The sequence below is a fragment of the Cucurbita moschata genome, unplaced genomic scaffold (assembly GCF_002738365.1).
Source record: "Cucurbita moschata cultivar Rifu unplaced genomic scaffold, Cmos_1.0 Cmo_Scf00018, whole genome shotgun sequence".
NCBI lineage: Eukaryota > Viridiplantae > Streptophyta > Magnoliopsida > Cucurbitales > Cucurbitaceae > Cucurbita > Cucurbita moschata.
The window spans coordinates 3,430,101-3,451,286 of record NW_019268534.1 but is presented as its reverse complement, the minus strand read 5'-3'; the positions used below and the strand labels follow the sequence as shown (position 1 = coordinate 3,451,286).

At 36.9% G+C, this 21,186-nt stretch overlaps 2 protein-coding genes and 1 long non-coding RNA gene across 19 annotated transcripts; all 3 read right to left on the bottom strand.

Moving 5' to 3' along the window:
- Nucleotides 1-7: 7 nt before the first annotated feature.
- On the bottom strand, nt 8-5,930 carry LOC111455942 (protein PAF1 homolog). Its single transcript, XM_023097605.1, has 12 exons — nt 4,470-5,930; nt 4,164-4,232; nt 3,295-3,402; nt 3,026-3,209; nt 2,873-2,949; nt 2,657-2,776; nt 2,194-2,299; nt 1,340-1,426; nt 888-956; nt 727-798; nt 469-612; nt 8-387 (listed from the first exon to the last, which is right to left on the bottom strand). Exons 1-12 carry the CDS (start codon nt 5,429-5,431, stop codon nt 268-270), a joined length of 2,118 nt encoding a protein of 705 aa, XP_022953373.1. The 5' UTR covers nt 5,432-5,930; the 3' UTR covers nt 8-267.
- Nucleotides 5,931-6,639: 709 nt separating this feature from the next.
- LOC111455947 (histidine-containing phosphotransfer protein 4-like) lies at nt 6,640-8,726 on the bottom strand. Its single transcript, XM_023097611.1, has 6 exons — nt 8,270-8,726; nt 8,060-8,190; nt 7,913-7,981; nt 7,760-7,831; nt 6,980-7,052; nt 6,640-6,876 (listed from the first exon to the last, which is right to left on the bottom strand). The coding sequence occupies exons 1-6, from the start codon at nt 8,327-8,329 to the stop codon at nt 6,829-6,831; spliced, it is 453 nt and encodes a 150-aa protein (XP_022953379.1). The 5' UTR covers nt 8,330-8,726; the 3' UTR covers nt 6,640-6,828.
- Nucleotides 8,727-9,093: 367 nt separating this feature from the next.
- On the bottom strand, nt 9,094-19,693 carry LOC111455948. 17 transcript variants are annotated; one of them, XR_002712662.1, is made up of 9 exons: nt 19,551-19,693; nt 17,375-17,652; nt 16,607-16,712; nt 15,330-16,211; nt 12,976-13,849; nt 12,832-12,907; nt 12,326-12,371; nt 11,748-11,812; nt 9,094-11,396 (listed from the first exon to the last, which is right to left on the bottom strand). It is a non-coding gene; the product is annotated as an uncharacterized LOC111455948 (long non-coding RNA). The 17 variants fall into 17 exon arrangements; XR_002712658.1 differs by lacking the exon at nt 12,976-13,849 and adding an exon at nt 17,059-17,209 and having other exon boundaries at nt 9,095-11,396; nt 19,551-19,684; XR_002712665.1 differs by lacking the exon at nt 12,976-13,849 and adding an exon at nt 17,063-17,199 and having other exon boundaries at nt 9,095-11,396; nt 19,551-19,684.
- Nucleotides 19,694-21,186: the final 1,493 nt, after the last annotated feature.

The window sequence follows — 21,186 nt, the reverse complement described above, 5'->3', positions numbered from 1 at the left end:
GAGTATATAATGTCATGCATTTTTTTCAGAATTCATTTTTCCTGCTGTGCCGGGGAGAACTGTACAGATTAAATTAAGAAATATTCAAGAATGCATACAAGTACTTGAATTAGCGTAGCAATAGATATGTAACGTACACACTCAACAAAGCACCATAAACATCTGGTGGTATAAAAAAATTTGGGCGAGTTCCTGCCAGATACTCGCATTTGCATTAGGGAGATAATCTATGGGAAGCCAAATTAATCGATTGTACCAAAGAGCTAATCAATCGGACATGTCGTCTTCAGCTCCACTGTATTGATCCATGTCTTGGTGTCTATCGTGTTTGTGTGATCTCCCAAGACCATCTTCGATATCTGACCCTCTTTTCAAATTAGAGTAAACCTGAAAGCACCACGAGTTAAAATCGGTAACTAACAACCATAAATGTGGGTGTCCTAATTGAAGTTCATAAACTGTATATACCCCTGGATCCTTCACTTCCAAAGTAGCTACAGTTGGTCTTCTCCTTACAGTCACTCTTGCAGGTGCAGGAAAATGTTCAACCTCATCATTTGATCTGCCTTCTTTAGCCCTCTTTTTTCTAAGAACGAGCTTTGTAGGAAGTGGCTACAATTGAAATTTAACAGATTTGTGTAAATATCTAAACCAAGAACAAGAACAAGCCTTGAATACGTACATGACTTCTAATTAATTATAAAGAGATGAAGGATAAATGAATACCACATAACGAGCCTCTGCATCATCAAATGAAACGAGATATGTAGTGGGGTCATCCACATTGTCTCCTCGTACCTGTCACAATTGTCATCAGAAAACTCACCTAGGGTGTATTCAAAACTCTAACTAAAAGTTGCACACTAAGTAAAAACCCCTGCACTTACATCCCAGTGGTACTCACGAACCCAGGAATACGAGACATCTTCTTGTTCATCGTAAATATCCTTCGACAGCTGAATCAAAACAAGATGATAACATGAACTTGCTTCACATAGGAGTAATATTTGTTCATTGATTTTGCTTCACATGGGAGAATGTGTGTGTGTGTGTGTGTGTGTGTGTGTGTGTGAGAGAGAGAGAGAGAGAGAGAGAGAGAGAGAGAGAGAGAGAGAGAGAGTCTTTTAATGATAAAAAGGAAGGAAAACACACGAGGTCATAAATAAAAAGAAAGGTAAACACACGAGGTTCTTAACAAAAAGGAACGTAAACACAAAGTGAAGGTGGTGTTAAGCTGTACTTGTTCATTTGGTTTTGGCTTTAGGCAAGATTAGAGAAACAGAAAACAATAGTTCCAATTGCAAATAACAATATTAAAATATATAATACATTGACTAACCTCATCTGGAGAAGGAACCATGTAAGCAAGAAATTTCTCAGGTTTTGAAGGATCTGAGCCTGTTGCCATATAGCTTTTCATTATCGCCTGGAAAGGACCAAGTGGGGTTAGAACTAACTATTTCGTACTGAATGTTAATAACGTAATTTCAGCAATAAATAGTTGTTTTTCCCTCTTCGGAATGAACATTTTTCTTATCCAACAAAATGTTCAGCACCAAATACAAAACCTTTATTAACTGATCACAAGGCAAGCTTATCATTGGTATGATACTAAAGATTAGGAGTTCTCAAAGAAGTCGGAAGACTCAAATTCAATCAACCTAGTTAGAACTAATTTAGTTTGAAGTTTTCTTACTCTCCAGAAAATTCCAGAAAATAATTGGTTCAAGTACTAAAAACATTGAGTTAGATCATTTAATTATTTCGTCGGAAAACTACTGTTCTATTATCTCACTATATTTTGTTTTATACAAATTTTAAAATAGATGGCCTTGAAACAAATGGTTCATCACTGAGCTACGGTTACTAGAATAGGCCAATTTCCAACCTGAACATCTGGATTAGGTCCAAAATAATTCCCAACCTACCCAACCCACCCAATCTAATCCACAAAGATCCTTGCCAGAATCAGAAATATCTGACAAACAATATTACGCCACATAAACCCTTCCCTCAGATGAGCAAAAATCTGAAAGGAATTTCAACATAAAAAAAGATAAAACAATGAAACTAAAACCAATAATATTTTTATAATAAGAAAAATCAATGACATTAATATGTGTTAGTTAAACGAACTTTAGCGATCAGCCTTTCAACAATATATTTGAAGTATCAATAACCTCAAGAACTGACCTGTGATTCATGTGCATCACGAATGGATTGATCTAACTTGTTAAAAGTCTCTGAATCAGCTGTGGGAGCATTGTCAAATGCGACCACAACAAATGGATCATCATACCTGATGCAATAACAATATATTTTTTTATAAGAACGAATGAGATATAAGGCAAACTTCCTCCAATTGGTACAAATCTTACTATTGTAAAAATAACAAAGTGCCGATACATATAAGATGCTAAGATGCTGTAAGACCGTTATCAGAGATGGAATAGTTGCTAGCAATCAAGATTTCTTGGAAAGTAAATCAAGAGCATTCACAAAAACATCCAGTGCCAACAACTAATTTCCATCTAGATCATAACATTGTGTCGTAGCCTAGCAGAGAAGTTGACACAAAATTCTAGCTCAAATGGACTATGATAAGTATATTATTTTAGTCACCAAATTCACAATCATGGATTGAATTATTTCATACCGATCAAAATCAGGTAGAAGAGGTAAAACTTCCACAGGATATAAGTTCTTATTGGTTGCATGAACAGGGCGTGACTTGCATGCCTCGAATGATGCATCAATTTCCTTAATTTTCCTTTCCCTGGAAAACATAAGTCATTCAGTAAAGAATATGATCACACGAAATACAACTTTGGTATATTCTTTTAAAAAAATCTCTTGATGTTAAAAGACAAACCTATTATTGAGGTTCTCGAGAATATTGCGCCCTCCCTTCATTTCTCGCAGTTCTTTGGCTTGTTTTTCAGTTAAAGACTGCAGATGCAATACTTGTTAGCACAGACACAACTACATAAAAATTATTTGTATGAAAGAACCTTGGTATCAATACCTGTTTCGTGGATTCTATGCTAAGAGGAGAGATGTACTGGGTCTTAACAAGCCAGGCAACACCTTTATCAGTAGGACGTTCTTTTCTTTTAATACCACCATCCTTTTTAACCGGAGTTTTCAATACATCATCACGTAATAATTCCTCATCTTCAGGAGCAAGGGGTATTCTAACACTAGGAGGGCTATTAAACATACATGGAAAAAAGTTAGAAGAATGGCACACACATAATAGTAATATTTTAAAGAAAGTATTTATATGGTCCATACTTGTATACACTGAGGTCAAGCAAATCCAGAGGTATTCCAAGATCCGGCTCTACATAAAGCTGAGGTTTGTACGTTTTCTCTAGTGAAGTGATTGTATATCTTGTATAGCTGCAACATCCCAAAAAATAGAAGATGCCACCTCATATTACTTAAATCAAACCTATTTGCAAGGTAATAAAAGATAAGAAGCACCGAAAGACAAGAAATTCAATAATTGTAAGTGGAAACAACCAATACAACCCAAACACAGTGGAAGTCCAACCTATTTTTCACAGAATAGGTCACTGGCGAAACTTAAATGTTAATACACATCTGACATGAATTCCCTTATGTCTTTCAAATAATGCTTTGCATAGAAGAATAAATCTGAGAGCTAAACCATCACATAATTCTATTCTAAACTACATTTTTTCCAACATAGGATAAAGGAACAAAGTGCACACCCAGCTTCTTGAGATGGACCTTTTAGAACTCAAGTACACCATCGAACAAACCTGGAATATCCTGTTCAAGTAAGGTTATCTATCTAGGTGAACATTAATAAGCGAATACCTCAAATTTTAGCTTTTTGAGTTTTCAATATCACAATTAGGTGCACTTATTGACCTTGCTCAATTTCCCTTATGCCTTGCAAAGACGTTTCACTCAATTTCTACTATTTCATTTTTTGCTCAATATCACAACAAGGATAATCTTTGTGCTAAACCAAATAATTCTAAATTCTTCAGACCACATAATAGATTTACCAGCAAAGTGAGGGGCAAGATCAAAGGGAGAACATAACATAAATGGAAACATACCCCACATATCAGTAAACCAAAAGCTGTACTTCTATTCAAAGTTTGGAGGCAAAAGAAAAGAATACATACTGATCCTTCTCTTTCCGCAGCGACATGAGTTTTGGCTGAGCACTTGTATCTGGAAGCTCGTTCCGGAATCTTTGCAATGCATGGACGTCAAAGTACAATATCATTATCCATAAGAGAACAAAAATTAATGAAGCATCCACAAGAGAAGAGTGCGACAATGATAATAATAACTACAAGGAATAAACGGAAACTGAGCATTCCGCTCATTCGCTCATCCAACGAACTCTTAGTAGATGTCAATAATTATAGCCAAAATGGTACTGAATTAAAACCAGATAATAACAACGAAAATATTTACATACTCACTTCAACTTGCACAAAAATGTCGTTGGCTTCTTCAACCTATTTTCTATCCTCTCACCACTAAGAAATGGAGTGGCCTTCCTTTCCCCCATTCGGGACCCCACAATTGATCCATGCCCCTTCCCAGTAGATAACATTTGAGTCTTTTGCAGAATAGTGTTTTGGGATTCTTTTAGATGATGTCTATGCCTTTCATCTTGCCTTTGTTTTTCGAACTCTCTCTTCTTCCTCTGTCTTTTCTCATCATCAGTCTCTATTCTCCCTGACGGGCCGTTTGATTTCTTCGGAGGCATTGGGGGACCAGAGTGCCTCTGGTGTTTATCATGATTTGAATTTTCACGTTCACGCCTGCCATATGAGGGATCTTTTGAAACCCCTTTATCACGCTCGTGTGCTCCCACGCTTGAACCCTCTGTTTTTTGCTGAGGCGCTGATGGAGGTGGTGGAGAATTAGGGGGTGGAGGCGGCGGGATTGAGGAGCTCGGGGGTGGAGATGAGGGCGGAGGTGGTGGTGGCTGGATTGACTGCTGATTTTGATTACCCTGGGGATATTGTGAAGGGGGGAAGTAATGTTGAGAAGGTTGCGAAGACGCTGGCGGGGGTGGAGGCGGTGGATAGGAAGAATCGGGCGGCGGAGGCGGCGGCGGCTGTGGTGCATAAGGATACGACTGGTGAGGAGGAGGAGGAGGTGGAGGCTGTTGGCTTCTCGGCGGACCATAATGTTGCTGGTGGTAATTAGAACTTTGATGAACTTGGTTGTAATTTTGGGGATACGATGAAGATGAAGCAGGAGGAGGCACGGACCCATCACCACCATAACCACCCCAATTCTGATTATACTGACTACCCCCTCGCTGTTGCGTAGGAACGGAAGCCGCCGGTGGCGCTGGTGGAGGCGGAATCGGGTTTTGACCCGGTGAAGGACCGAAAGACGATTGTGGAGGATATGGCCTGTAAGAAGCCATGGCTATATCTCCCCAAAAAAAACTCGATCAAATACAACCCTCAAAGACAGAAAATCGCGAAAATCACCACTAAGTCGAAGTTCACTCAGATTTCCCAACCAATAACCAAAAACCCTCCTCCCAAACAAGAAATCCACAAAACCCTATCAACAAATCTAGAAGTTCAAAACAAAGGGAAGCGAAACAAACACAGAAAGCAGCAACAGATGAGGCGATTCTGCCAATGCCAACACTTCTCCGAAGAGAAAAACCGATTTCCGAGAAGACGAAGACCGATTAACCGCCTCAATGGGGCCGGAGAGACAGATACCTCGCGCACCAAGGAAACCCTAGGTTAAGAAGGAAGCACAGAGGAGTGGGAACCAGAAGGAGGCAGTGAAAGGGAGAGTGGACGGGTCCGAGAAAGAGCTTCGGGTTTGCAAATGCAATGGAGAAGGGGACGCCCTTCGTGGATCTCTCCCACCTATCTATTACGTCACCGCCTTTTCTGATAATATTTCCTCCGCATTTTTATTTTTATTTATTCTTTTTTATTTCACGATAAATGGCATCAGTTTTAACCATGCTCTATCTGGAATAATTGAATAAATAACAAATTAGTGGTGTCTTATTTATTTATTTAATCATTAAAACAAAAGTAAAGTATGGAGTTTAGTCTCTGGACCTCGTTTCAAAGTTGGGCTTATGCGATTTGGACGGCCCAAATTACACATTTGGGCCGAGAATAGGTAGGTTAAGTTCAGATTCAAGGCCCAAAATAAATAATTGGGCCGATAATGGGCAGGTTAAGTTTAGATTCAGAAGACCCAAAATACATAATTGTGCCGAGAATGTGTAGGTTGATTTCAGATTCAAAGGGCCCAAAATACATAATTGGGCCGATAATGGGTAGGTGGAGTTCAGATTCAGAAGGCTCAAAGTACATAATTGGGCCGATAATGGGTAGTTTAAGTTCAGATTCAGAATGCCCAAAGTATATAATTGGGCCGATAATGGGTAGGTTTAAGTAAAGATTCAGAAGGCCCAAAGTTCATAATTGGGCCAATAATGGGTAGTTAGGTTCAGATTCAGAAGGCCCAAAGTTCATAATTGGGCCGATAATGGGTAGGTTGAGTTCAGATTCAGAAGGCCCAAGTTCATAATTGAGCCGATAATGGGTAGGCTGAGTTCAGATTCAGAAGGCCCAAACAAGGATCACACGGGAACCAAAACTTGAATTAAAATTGCATTCATGAACTACACCCAAAAACAAAAGCAACCCATAGCCCCCACAGGCAGGCTGCTCCAATCCATAAGTGGAGCTTACATAACATTAGGAAACATATAAAAGTTCCAATAACATCTTGCCACATCAGCTTTGTCGTCCACTTGTCATCCATTTGTCATCCACGTGTGGATTACTTGGGCCGACAGGCAGAATCAATGGGCCCAGCTTGTCTTGCCAGCTGAATTAGACCACAAAAGCTAAACGTTAAACGTTACCATACAAAAGTAAGAAAGAAAAGGAAATGAAGTTTGTATTTATTTTTATTTTTTTATTATAAGAACCTGAAAATAGGCTTCAAGCTTCTTCCTCAGAGTTGTATATTCCTTCTTCAGTTGTTGGAATGTCCTTAAGCATCTGTTTTTCATTACAAAAGTTCATACAGTCATAAACATGAAATGCATTCGTTTTTGGTAAATAAAATAACCTCTAACTTGTTTGAACAGTACGGACCCAACTTCAACAAGTTTCATAAAAGTTGGTGCCTTTTTCTTCATGTAATAATGATAAGAATAATAATAATAACATTCACTTCCTACAGTCATGGTTTCCATTGATTGCATGCATGCAAAACTGAACCATAAATGCCCATGCAACTTTCTACTTTGATAATATGAAAAAATTATATAGATATTGTAGTAGCCCAAAATCTACCGCCCGTAGATATTGTCTTCTTTGTACTTTTCTATTTGTGTTTTCCTTCAAAGTTTTGAAATGCGTCTACTATGGAGAGGGTCTAGTTCTACTCCGACCAATACCTCACACCTAGAACCCTACTCTGACTAGTGTCTCGCATCTAAACCCCTACTCTAACTAATGTCTTGTATTGTCCAATGATGGCTCTTATACCATTTGTAACCGCTTGAAGGAAAGCCTAAAAGAAAATCTGAAAGGAGAAGCTCAAATAGAACAATATCTACGGGCGGGACTTCAGCTTTTACCGATAGACGAGGGGGAGGGATGAAATTGATGTTCCATCAATCTGAGCCGTCCACGTTGAAGTGAATTAAACCAGGACATAACGAGGGGAATAAGAAGAAAGGATATGAATGACAGATATTTACCCATCTCCACTTCCTGCCCTGCAATATTCCCTCAACTGTGTGCACTCAGCTTTCACCTTTTTGGCTCCAATACTGCACCCATTACAAAACAACATCAATGTTTTTCTTCACACACAGATTTGTTTACCTCTATATTTACTGGGTTGTTGTTACCTTGAGCTACTTCCTTTGAATTGGTGCATAAGAGCATCCAACTTATTGAAGTCCAGAGGGCTCTTCTGTCTGCATTTATCAAAAACTTAAAGATTAATTAACAAAGAACTTCGAAATTTGAAGAACAGCAAAAGAAAAACAACTTACAGTGCTTGCTCTATGCTGACTATCAGCCTGGATGAGTCTCTGTAATACAATGTAACAATTTCCTCCACGAAGTTTGGATTAGCATCATCTTGCAGTTCCTCCAATTGCACGAATTGTTCATCAAGAAACCCCTGCAAAATGCCCAAATCAATCAAATTTTAAGTTAATACTATTCACTTTCAAAAACCCTTTAGATTTAATGAACATTACCTGATCAAAGAGGGACTGCCTGATGTTGGCGAGCTGCCTACGCAATTGTGTTTTCTCCATTTCAGGACGTGAGAATGAGGGGAAAATGAAGGCTTATGAGGAAAGGAAATGAGTGGTTAAAGGCGGTTGAGGTATACCATTAAGAAAGGGTTGGAAGGGAGTTTATATAGTGAGGGAAAAGGGAGATGGGATAGCTGTGGGAAAAGGGAACAGGAGATGATGACAATGCAAGTATGTGATGTGTGGACCTGATTGCTTTGGGAAAGAGGGTTAAAGAACCAGGGAACTTCTCGAGCATCCAATTAAAATCACAAACGGATAATGGTATTGTCTGCATTAGCTCGTTATGTATTGCCCTCTACTTCACGGTTTTTTAATTCGTTATGTATTGTTCTCAACTTCACGATTTTAAAACGCGTCTATTAGGGAGAGGTTTCCACACCCTTATAGAGAATGTTTCGTTCCCCTCTCCAACCGATGTGGGATCTCACAATCTACCTCCCATGGGGACCAACGTCCTCACTGGTACACTACTCAATACCTGGCTCTGATACTATTTGTAACAACTCAAGTCCACAGTTAGTAAATATTGTCCGCTTTGGCCCGTTACGTAACGCTGTCAGCTTCACGGTTTTAAAACGCCCTCTACTAGGGAGAGGTTTCCACACCCTTCTAAGAAATATTTCGTTTTCCTTTCCAACTAATGTAAGATCTCACAATCTCACCCCTCTTGGGGACCCAACGTCCTCGCTGTCACACTATTCGGTGTCTAGCTCTAATACCATTTGTAACAATCCAAGTCCACCGCTAACATATATTGTCCGTTTTAGTCCGTTACGTATCGTCATCAACCTCACAGTTTTATAAGGTGTTTGCTAAGAAGAGATTTCTATACTCTTATAAGGAATGTTTTGTTCCCCTCTCCAACCCACATGAGATCTCACGCCTACTACGGTTACAAGTAACACATAAAATGGATTGAAGAAAAGACAAGAACTTCTAATGAAATGTTGTTGATGATGTTATGATGTCCTATTAAGTGTTTGTTTGTATTCACACTTTCATCTTACTATTTAAGTTCTTTTTTTAAAGATATATTCGTATGTTGATAAGAGATGATGTAGTAATATACTTAAGAATCAAAGACAATAAGGAGGTATTGCAGTTGATATTTTTTTCTAAAAAAAATAAAATAATAATAATAATAATTTAGAGCGATTCCACCTATAAAAAAAGATTAATAATAAAATCATATTTAATGAAGAATATATGATAAAACTAACATTTTAAAATAGATTCTACAAGCTATAGCAATGAATTTCAGAAAATAAAATAAAATAATCTAGATTTGATGTAAAGAGACACATCAAGTTCTTTTTATTGCTTTTCTTATATCCTCCTTACTTATATAAGCTTGATGAAGAAGCTGTCTGGAATTATTACTAATTATAGAAATTACTACCAGAGTAATTTGGCGGCAAATACAGAATTATTAAATTGGTACTTGGATGTTTTTTTTTTTTTCCTATAAACTAACTTTTCTGTCCTTTTTCACAAAATACTGTTCAAAAGGAACTTTCTAAAACGTTTGTGGATGTAGTCCCATCTTCATACATTTGTAGATTTATCGAGTACATCTTGTTTATAATCGATGATTTTTCTGTATATATTCGACAACGTTGTCAATATATCCGACGTTGTATTCTCTTTGATGATGTTGAACGCTACGCTTTTAGACAGCGTCAACCAGACCAACCCTAGAGTCTATCATTATACTTCCACGGTTCTATGGTCATGATATACAGATTCACCTCAGACAGGAGTTCGTAAAGATATTTCTAGTACAGATAATCTTAAAAAAAAAATCGAAATCGAATCTCAAACTTCTCAATTCTAATATTTGAGTTTTTCATTTTAAAAGATCTTGGTGAGTATCTTCCAACTCTATACTAGTTGTTAGAATCGCACAACAATTCACACACTTGATTTAGATGAACTCAAAAGACATGAGAAATAAAATGCAAAAAAGAATATTGACTAAGGGTTTATATTGATGACACTAAGTATGTACAGTAATAGAGAATACAAAAAAATCCAACTCGATGAAGACGACCACGTGGCCCACCCGCCCCAGAAAAAAGAAAATGTTGCCCAACACATTTTATGCTTAAGACAAAATCTGTCCTGTTCTAAAGCACCTAAATAATAATAATAATATAAAGTTTTTCGCATTCGTACTAGACAAAGAATTTATCCCACCCCAAGTGTCCATGCCATATGTGCACCACCATTTTCATAAATTAAAAAAGAAACAATCATATCACTCTTACTATTCCAATCTAAAATTCGATTTTTCCTAAGAAATTTCTACCTAAGGTAATAAAAGAACATGAATCACTTCACTTTTGTTTACTCTATTTGGCCAATCATTTCTCTCCTTCTGTCATCGTTCCAAAATGAACCTATCCACCCAAGGAAATGAAAATGATATTCTGTGGTGGAGAGAAATATCAAATCAAAGAATATGTTACACCTAACATAGTTGTAGGGCAGAAGGGTTGAGGTAGGGTATCTACTCGTTCACAGCCTTAGAAATTAAAATCTCCATTCATATAATCGCACTTTATATCAAATACGAGGCTAACTTAATAGCTAAAAGACATCTAAAATTCGTTTGAAATTAAAAATTTAAATCCTGAACCCACACTTGTCGTATTAATATATAGTTTAAACTCTAACCTAGTTTATTGGTGATTGACATCCAATACTTCTTTAAAATAGAAATTTCTAATCTTCATACCAGGTAAAACAAAGTTAGTGTCAACTCAGTCATTAACATATACAACATATTTAGAAATTGATATATAACATATAAAACTAAATTTATATACCTAACCTGTTTTTGTCATGGATTTATTAGACACAAAATAAAAAATTTAAGAACGAAGACACTTTTTAAAAATTTCAAAATATAGGACTATTAAACATTCAAAAATCACATTGAAATTATAATTTGATCTAAGTTTTACCACGCTGTTTTTGTCATGGATTTAGATACAGTTAATGGGAGAATCTCTTGAAGATGAAGTACGTCACTAGAAGAAAGAATTCACTGAAACTCTAGACACTGAAACAAGAGTGAAGCCACCATTAACATAAACCATCCACAGTTTCTTACAAGTTTTCTTATCATTAAATTTTATTCTTAAGTACTGACCATTATGGAGATGTTCAGAGTTTATGAATTAAATTTCGATATATCTTTTTGAAAAAATGAATTAATTTCTATAATTCAAATATGTATAAAATTAGGCTAGAGAAGCTCAAACTTTCCAACCTCATACTAATTAATTAAAGCCAGGAGACAAATATGGGTTAGGCTCATCATTTCATCAAGAGACATAACTAAATGAACATATTTTATTAACATAAAATTTTAGGACTCTAAATTATGATAATTCGGTCAGAGGATAAATACCTTGATGACAATTGGATCAACTTGGTCACATTTTAATTGAAAGTTATAAATCCCTGTTTAAAACCCTGGAAAGAAAGAAAAAAACCAAATGAAATATAGTTAATGTAACCACCTTTTTAAATAGTGGAATTAAACTAATTGAATCAACTTTTGTCCATTTGGGTGTTTTCCCTATTAATAGGTCGGTTTGACCGTTTCTTTTTCCATCTAACATTAGGTAGAACCACTCGTTTTCTGTCTAAATAAGTATCCTATAAAGTTTTTGATACTTCAAATTAATAATTCTTGGAGAGTAAGCTTAGAACCCTACCAAGTCTTCACTACCTATGTCCTGGGAAGGCTATTAGTATATATCATATTAATTATCAATTCACTGCATCTTATAAGCCTTCACAATAAATAAATATGTATGTATGTATATACTCGTGCTACCGCTTAAAACCTGAATATATCTCAATAAGTAAGATATATACCTATAATCAAGATGAAGTTCGAATCTCTGCATGTAATTGAACAAAGAAAAAATAAAAATATATATGTATGTATAAAATAATTGAACAGTGTGTGGGCATACATACATGCAGGAACTGCGGGTACAAAATTCGGGACTCCTAAAAAATAGACCTGCAATAAATTTTTAACAGAAAAAAAAATCTATTAATAAATTATCAAATAAGTGAGGTTTTCTTTTTCTTCAAAGAAACTATATCAAGCTTATTCAAATAATTTCATTACATAATAACAAACAACAAGCAGAGAATAGAGACTGGTACATCCAATTACTTCAACCTACCATCGTGGATAAAACATTTATTATTTTCTCTTTGTAAATAAAATATATATTTTTTTCTCTAAAATTGGTACGGCTTCGATTTCCCAACCGAGCATTTATCAACCAAAAATAATAATAAAATAATAAATGAAACAGAGATATTTAGAAGGATGGGAGGATTTAATGAAAAGTTAAGAGATGGTGAGTGGAGAATAACTAATATGGGTCGAGAAGCACGCATCACTATGAAGGGGAGAATCAATAAGTTGAGCAAAATGGTGAAATGATCCCTAAAGACAGAAGAAATCCCACCAATGATTGACATGAGAAGCTCAGTACGTTTGCAGGCAATGGTCCTTGTCACGTCTTTTACTCTTCCATATCTCACCTGTAATTTTAGACAGATGTAATGTTAAAAAGTGGGAAATGTCAAGTGTTCAGGGGAAGAGATTCCACCTTTACATTCCTCTGCCACAAATATACCAAGTGAGATAAGAAGTGCATGTACAGCAGAAAGATGTTTGTGCAGTGCTCTCTCTCGAAGCTGAGCTACACACACAACCCCTCTCTCTCTCTCTCTTTCTCATTCTCAAATGCTTGGTCACATCAAATGCTTTGTTAAAAGAGTTAACAGGAAAAAGCTAGCGATATGTGTGGGTGTGGTGGGTGAAGTGGGATCAGAATAAGGCTATGTGTTTACATATATATACTCATATTTTTTGTTTTTCCTTTTTTTCGTGGCATAGATTGTGATTCTCTTTTTCCATCACTGTCCCTCCTATGTCGATAAGAATCCCACCCTGGACAGTAATCAATCTCTTACTTGTATTATCAATCTTTCCGGTTGTTCATTAGAGTACCACATAAATCTGTAACGACTAAAAGATTTATGTCATTCTTGTGTAAAGGAATAAGGAGAAATCGTAAAAATACTCCTGATAAAAGACACAACATAAGAGGAAAATAATAATTATATAATAACAAAAGTAAAAGAGTCATAATACAAAGCTAACTACCTACAAAAATTACATAAAAGACTCCAGAGAGAAAAAGAGTAATCAGTCCAATGAATAAGAACAAAAGAATTAGTTACAATCACAAATGCCCAAAACCCTCCATTCGACAAAAAAAATAAGGCACACACTAGAGATCTACCCCTAGCTTATGAGGGAGGATGAAAGAACACCACCTCCCTCCAAACAAGACCTCTTATCATATGCACTCCGAAAGCCTACAAAATACTGTCTCAAATCGAACTTGCAAACACTCCTACAGGACATGCCCTCTAGATTCTCTGAGGCGTATTACAAATGTTGCACTGCTAAGACCCCTGGAAAAATACAAGATGATCTCTAAATAAGATTGATGGTCAAGGAGAACAAGGAGGAGGCGAGACCCATACAAAAGATAAAATGAGCCACAGGAAAACGCCTCAAGAGGATAAGGTCAATAAACAATCTTAACCCCAGGTAGAAACATAAATAAGCATCAATGAGACATCAAAAGACTGTCAATCAGACAGAAGGTGTCCAAGACGGAAAAATGGAAATTGTAGGAGAGGAAGGACCGCAAGGGAAGAAGCCACCAATGCAAAACTTCAAGGGGGAAAATTACGGAACATAAGACAATCAGGACTGCTCCCCTCCCAACAGTCTTCCCACAAGCAACCATTGAACCATCAACAAAAATAAGCCTGAAGAATCTAAGAGACGTTATGTAACCATGGATTTCGACCACTAATTGCACTTATAAGTTATGAACAGTAAACACCCAATGGCATACACATCAAATTCTTCTCTCCTCTTTCTCTCAAATCTCCTTGTTTTTACTGGCTAATTCGGCAAGAATTTGAAAATTCTCAATCACCCAATCCAAAGGATTTATTGATTTCGAGAAAAGGTTGCGCTATAAAAGAGATAGAAAGGTAGGTTAGAACTTAGAAGAGACAACGCTATCGTTTTCTTTACATAAAATTATATTTTCAAAATAAAAGAGAAGAATGGTTTCAAGAGCAACATGATATCAAATATTATCAATAATTAATTGCGATGATGTGTTCAAGCTCAACTATTCAATTTATGAAAACAAAAAACAATCATGTCTCTAAAACAGATTTCAAACTACAAACAGAAACATGTTATTCATACATTATTAGCCTTTTTCCGAAAAATTATAGCTATAAACGATTTCTTAAATACAACTCATTGAAATTTACTACATTTTTAATTTATTATAAACAGTAAATGAAAATACGAGACTAAACATTATTTTTGTAAACAAGCTCTATAAACTAAAAACAATTGATCAGTGGGAAAAAAAAATAAAAATACATCTTTTTACGAAAACACAAATTGAAGTCAAGTTCATTATTGCAATTTTTGTCAGAAACCTTTTTTATTTAAATAAATAAATAAAATAACTCATGAAAAAAAATTGTAATAAAAAAAAATAGAAGAACTAAGATATAATATCCTGAATAAAAATTAAAGATTCAAATCTTCATGCACATATTACTCATATTACTGAGCAAAAAAAGGGGGGTGGGGGGGGAAATATAGAAACATCTAGCTTACATCAATTACACGGCAATAAAGGAACCACTATAATTTTAAAATCTGGCTTTGATGCCATCGTCCTAATTCAAGAAAGCATAAACATTGCCACCTCAGAGAATTAGTTGCTTAATGGGCAGCTCAAGAGAACGGATATAACAAAAAAGAGAATACGTTAGTACCTTTCCTAATCGAGAATGTGTTCATTGAGAATAATCCAAACTTGTGCGTGTTGGTTGCAATCATATAGAGGCTTACCTTTAAGGTTGCTTTCTCAGTGAGCTTTACACAGATATTCCTCCTTTGCAGCATCAATTCTGTTCATCCTCATAAGAATCCGTTCCTTGGAAATACGAAATTATTGAAAGCAGCATTCTCCACTATGGGTAGCTTTATCTCCATTCGCCAAAGTGTTATCCAAATAAGCCCATCCAAGTCCTCGTAGTAACCTAAAACAGAAAGAATCCCAGTACTACCCATTCATCTGAGTAGAGCCAAAGTTAGACAAAAAATTTAACACCCAATGACTTGAAACTATGTATGGCGTCACTTATATACATATATTGATTACACACGTTCCATGTAAGAAGTTTGCTAATTGTTTCATGAAATCGGCAAATTCATTGTAGTTAGTGGGGTTTCTAAGGTGAAGAGAACTTGGTTAAGGTAGATGCATAATTGCATGCAAATATAGTATACAGGGTTGAAACTAGGTATATAGAAAAATACACGGCAAGCCTCTCTAACAAACTAGAATAGATAAGGTAAAGGAGCTGCAGAGTTTGTATAATTATTTAACTACAGCTCAAGTGTATGTCCAGTTTATAGAAAAGATCACATACTTCTGCCCAGCCAACCTGTATGTCGATACTACGTTTACCATTCAGGTTGGCGCTCCTTGATTTGGTGCTTTAGGTCAATTACAGAAACTGAGATGTTGTCACCACTCAAATGACTGAACACCTTGCGGATTTGATTTGCAGCATATTGTGCTGGATAAATTGCATCATGAGCTCCACCAAACGCCAACTTTCTGCGTTGCCTCCTCAGTATGCTGCAAGCCTCTTCATCACATCATCATTAGACAAGATAACCCATACTCCATCACTAGCCAGAATCAAACACTCGTCTTCTTCAGTCCTTGACATAAATGTAACCTCAGCTCAGATATAATCCACGGTTTAAGAAACAAATTCAAAACTAGAACAGTATGTGGGTGGAAGTTGCTAAAATAAAACGGTGAGAAAAACTATGAGTATCAAGGATGATGAGCTTAGTGAGAAATGATTTTGTAAAGCAAGAACAGAACCTTGAACCAATTAAACCAATTAGAACAGTAATAAAACTTGAAAGCACAGGGCAACATAACATATTTATTCCCAGCTAGTTTAAATGCTCTTTTCCAGTGGCTTGAGACTTGGTGGAGGATAAAAATTATTAACTTGACTGTTCAAAGTAAGTGCCAGGAAATAAATAGAACCAGATAACTAGTTATGACTAGATCAGATAATATGAAGCTATGGGTCAGAAGAAACCTATTGCCCTGGTCATAGTCAATACTCCTACGACCCTAGGGAAGCCCACAAACAGAATCCTCACTCCTCCCTTAACCAGTCTATCATATTCTTCTGGCCTACTAATCTGCATCAGAAAGGGGAAAATACAAGAGTCTTAATATTAACTAAATATGTTGTGCAAATTTGTGCAGCCAACTGAAACATATGATTGGTCTTCCATTTATTTGAACATAAAGATTACAAAGCATAGCTTAAACAAAGGCACAATCGCAATTGAGAAAATACTAATTTTGGAAGCATTAAGCGTTCGGCAACCATAATCTGCAACATGATACAAAATCAAGAACCTTCAAGGTTTAATAACTTCAAGTAAGATCAACAATGAGAACTTTAATGGAAAATAAACATAATCTGGTATAACCAGTTTATATACAATCTAATCTTTCCAATGCTTCAGATATTACTCTCACCTACCAATTTCAGAAATGGAGCAATAACTCAATAGGGTACGAGCACGCCAAAGATAGAAATGATGTCGACAGAATTATACACAATAAGCGTAAGCCCACTGAACCCCACAACAGCCTTCATCATCTAGTTCCAACTCCAACCTATCCATTCCTTTGAGGAGACAAATGGGAGAACTAAAAACTGATAGGAATAATTTATTGCATGTGGTGTACGTTTAATTGAAAATGTTATCTAATAATGAAGTCAAATTATAAATTGTGACCAAGTATAAAATTTCTGCAACATAAAGCGGGATGCACAGAATTCTAATTGAACCTTTTGGTCAACCGTCAAGGGGATGGCTTGACTCTGACGACAGAGCATTGAGTCGCCACAGTTGGCAACAATAATCTGGCAAACTGACAGAAGAAGAATCAAAGCTGTAGATCCAACCGAGTAGGGTGCTAGAGTCTTGTCCTTGAAAGCGTCATCAACCCTCTCAGAAGACTTTGTCAATGCAATTTTCCACCGTCCATTCTGACCACTGTCCGAGCCCCCTCTAACCCACTCTTCTGCTAATAATTCATGGAAGTTCTTGAACAATATGTCCTCACCTGAAATGACCATTAAAAAGATTGGTCATAAATTTAGTAGTTTCTACAATCATATGCCCTAACTCCATATCAAATATCTATTCCTACACTAGCTTTCTAATTGGAAACCCATTCCTAAACACATTGATAAAATATCATAATTTACACTTAGAAGTATCAAAGCGGGAATGGCCACAGGTTAGAACAACAATTTTTCATTAAAAACAGCTTGAATACACAAAAGTATAAGTATATTAGTTCATATAAAAAAAACCAAACAAAGGTGAGAACTATCTTTAAATGGGTTGGCAATGCCTTCGGTGGAGAATTATTGGGAGTGAGTCCCACGTTGGTTAATTTAGTGGAAGATCATGGGTTTATAAGTGAGGAATACTATCTCCATTGGTATGAAGCCTTTTGGGGAAGCCCAAGGCAAAGCCATGAGAGCTTATTCACAAAGTGGACAATATCATACCATTGTGGAGAGTCATGATTCATAACATGGTATCAGAGCCATGCCCTAAACTTAGCCATGTCAATAGAATCCTCAAATATCGAACAAAGAATTGTGAGCCTCGAAGGTGTAGTCAAAAGTGACTAAAGTATCGAACAAATGGTGTACTTTGTTCGAGGGCTCCAGAGAAAGGAGTCAAGCCTCGATTAAGGAGAGGCTATTCGAGAGCTCCATAAGCCTCAGGGGAGGCTTGTAGTGTACTTTGTTCGAGGGGAGGATTGTTGAGAATTATTGGGAGTGAGTCCCACCTTGGTTAATTTAGTAGAAGATCATGGGTTTATAAGTGAGGAATACTATCTCCATTGGTATGAGGCCTTTTGGGGAAGCCCAAAGCAAAGCCACGAGAGCTTATGCTCAAAGTGGACAATATCACACCATTGTGGAGAGTCGTGATTCATAACATGGTATCAGAGTCATGCCCTAAACTTAGCCATGTCAATAGAATCCTCAAATATCGAACAAAGAATTGTGAGCCTCAAAGGTGAAGTCAAAAGTGACTAAAGTGTCGAACCGGGCTCCAGAGAAAGGAGTTGAGCCTCAATTATGGGGAGACTATTCGAGAGCTCCATAAGCCTCAGGGGAGGCTTATAGTGTACTTTTTTCGAGGGGAGAATTGTTTAGGATTATTGGGAGTGAGTCCCACGTTTGGTTAATTTAGTGGAAGATCATGGGCTTATAAGTGAGGAATACTATCTCCATTGGTATGGGGCCTTTTGGGGAAGCCGAAAGCAAAGCCAAGAGAGCTTATGCTCAAAGTGGACAATATCATACCATTGTGAAGAGTCGTGGTTCATAACACCTTCTTAGTTCACGGTTAACAAGTTCTCATTCACAGGAAAGCCACTCAGTAATTAAGTAGAGAACCTTAGCACAAACGCTCAAAGACTCTTAATTGAATTGCCCGATTGTCTTAAATACAACGAAATAAGTTCCTTCCATAATCTAAAATTGAACCGAAACATAATGCTAGCATTATCTCAAGTGTGGTTGCAAAGCAAACCAGGGGTCGTCAATGACGCTTCCACGAAACCTTTTTAACATGTCCTCAACTAAATCCTACATGCAACGACCTCCAACAACCGACGACAATGCATGGATTTACTCTCTGCTAACGATCTCATAAAAAATGTCAGTGAAAATAACCATATAGCCTCGATTGAATGCATCAGAGTTGCACTAACAACCTATCAAATCCATTTAACGATATTTTCCTCCGGGAAGTTGTCTAAAACACTGACGCCTATAGATGAGCAAGAAGCGAAAAGAAAAGTTCACAACGATATTCGAAGAGGAAAACGGACGAACATCGAAAAGAAACAACGATCAAAAGAAGAGAAGTCAAAATTCTTCATTACAAAACGTTACTGGCGAAGAAAACGCAACCGATCAAAACAGAGAGAAATACCTCAGTGCGATGCGATCATACGCAAAATGCGAGGAGCTGAATGAAAACTAAACCATAGTACAGGTAGCGAAACAGGGCTCAAACTCGGAAGTACGTGCTTCCGCTCGCGCGCAATATTTAACAAGATGACCATTCTACCCTCTCCGTTTCTTTATCACGAGTGCACGACATGTCGCTCGACTAGAAAGTCGTAACTTCCATTACGTTGGATTAGACCTGGTCCAGACCAGGCATAGGCCCATTTGAAGACGGCCCAAATCAGATATTTTAGACCTATTGGGCCGAATCATCTAGTTTTGGGCCTAATCATGACCCATTATTGTTCTTTTTTCCAAAATACCCTCCCTGTTCCACAACATAATTTCAACATAATTTAATTGTTCGTGCTTGGAATGACACTCAATTGTTTATCCACCAAGTTAGGCTCAAATTCATATCACATTTTTTAAAGTAATGACAACTATTTATTTTCATAATTAAGAATTTACCTGTTATACTTATTTGGTTAACTTCTTAGAATAACGGTGAGATATGTTTAACATAAACATAATTCGATTGTTTGTGCTTAGAATGACTCTCAATGATTTATCCACCAAGTCATGCTCGAGTTGATATCTCATTTGGTCAACTTCTTAGAATAACGGTTAAACGTGCAACCCCGAACCTCATTCAATTGTTAGAAGAAAATCAATACAATCCAACTCGATAGTTTTAAGATAAACATCCACAACTGAATTTGAACCATGCATTCAAGTTATTATTAAAGATAACGAAAAGAAGTACCTGAAAACCTGTGTCCATCAAACAAGCCAAAATAATGAACCACCTGAGAATCTTCCTCCTCTTATCTTTCCATCACACAGGAGATAGAAACTCTTCAATTGCAGTTATACATCCCTTATCTAATCCAAAACCCCACAAAATCTAAAGTCTATCACGCCCATTGCACTCATCGAGCCACTGCCACTCCAACAAGCGGCGGTCGGCCTTCCAGCGTCAGCATCTGTTAAGGATTCACCGGAATCAATGGTGATAAGCACTTGACTTTAGAAGGCAACAAGTTAGAAAGATAGAAAGATAGGTTACAGATAAGAAAGAGGATGTTAAATGTGGAGAAGGGGTTTTTGCTCCAACTAATGGAAGAAGGGATGAAGTGTGAGATCTCACGTAAGTTGGAATGGAACAAGACATTCCTTACAAGGGTGTGAAAACCTCTCCCTAGCCAACGCATTTTAAAACTTTGAGGAAAAACCCATAATGGAAAGTCCATAGAAGACAATATCGACTAACAGTGGGTTTGGGCTGTTACAAACGATATCAGAGCCATCAGGTGGTGTTCCAGTAAGAATATTGGGCCTCCAACGGAGTGCGGTTGAAGAGAGAAAGGAAAAGGGGGTGGAAACCTCTCTCTAATACAGGGATTTTAAAACCTTGGATTCCCTCCAAATCAAAGTCCATTTACATTTGGCCATGACTGAATATTGGAAGACAGATGGTCAAGGAACAGTCACAACAGAAGAACAGCTTGATAAAGGAAGACAATATTAAGAAGAAAACAAAAAACAAATCAACCAAATCAAAATTCTTAATTTAAAACACAAATTAAGATGAAACAACAGGTGTAGAACACCAAGGA

Bases quoted from the DNA above. Each gene is read 5' to 3' on its own strand.
- LOC111455942 (XM_023097605.1), bottom strand. From the start codon at position 5,431: ATGGCTTCTTACAGGCCATATCCTCCACAATCGTCTTTCGGTCCTTCA. The intron at 2,950-3,025 runs GTATTGATACCA...TTGCATCTGCAG, and splicing joins GCATAGAATCCACGAAACAG to TCTTTAACTGAAAAACAAGC. The intron at 957-1,339 runs GTTAGTCAATGT...GTTTTGATTCAG, and splicing joins TGGTTCCTTCTCCAGATGAG to CTGTCGAAGGATATTTACGA.
- LOC111455947 (XM_023097611.1), bottom strand. From the start codon at position 8,329: ATGGAGAAAACACAATTGCGTAGGCAGCTCGCCAACATCAGGCAGTCC. The intron at 7,053-7,759 runs GTAAATATCTGT...AATGAAAAACAG, and splicing joins AGGGCAGGAAGTGGAGATGG to ATGCTTAAGGACATTCCAAC. The intron at 6,877-6,979 runs GTTCTTATAATA...GGTCTAATTCAG, and splicing joins AGCTTGAAGCCTATTTTCAG to CTGGCAAGACAAGCTGGGCC.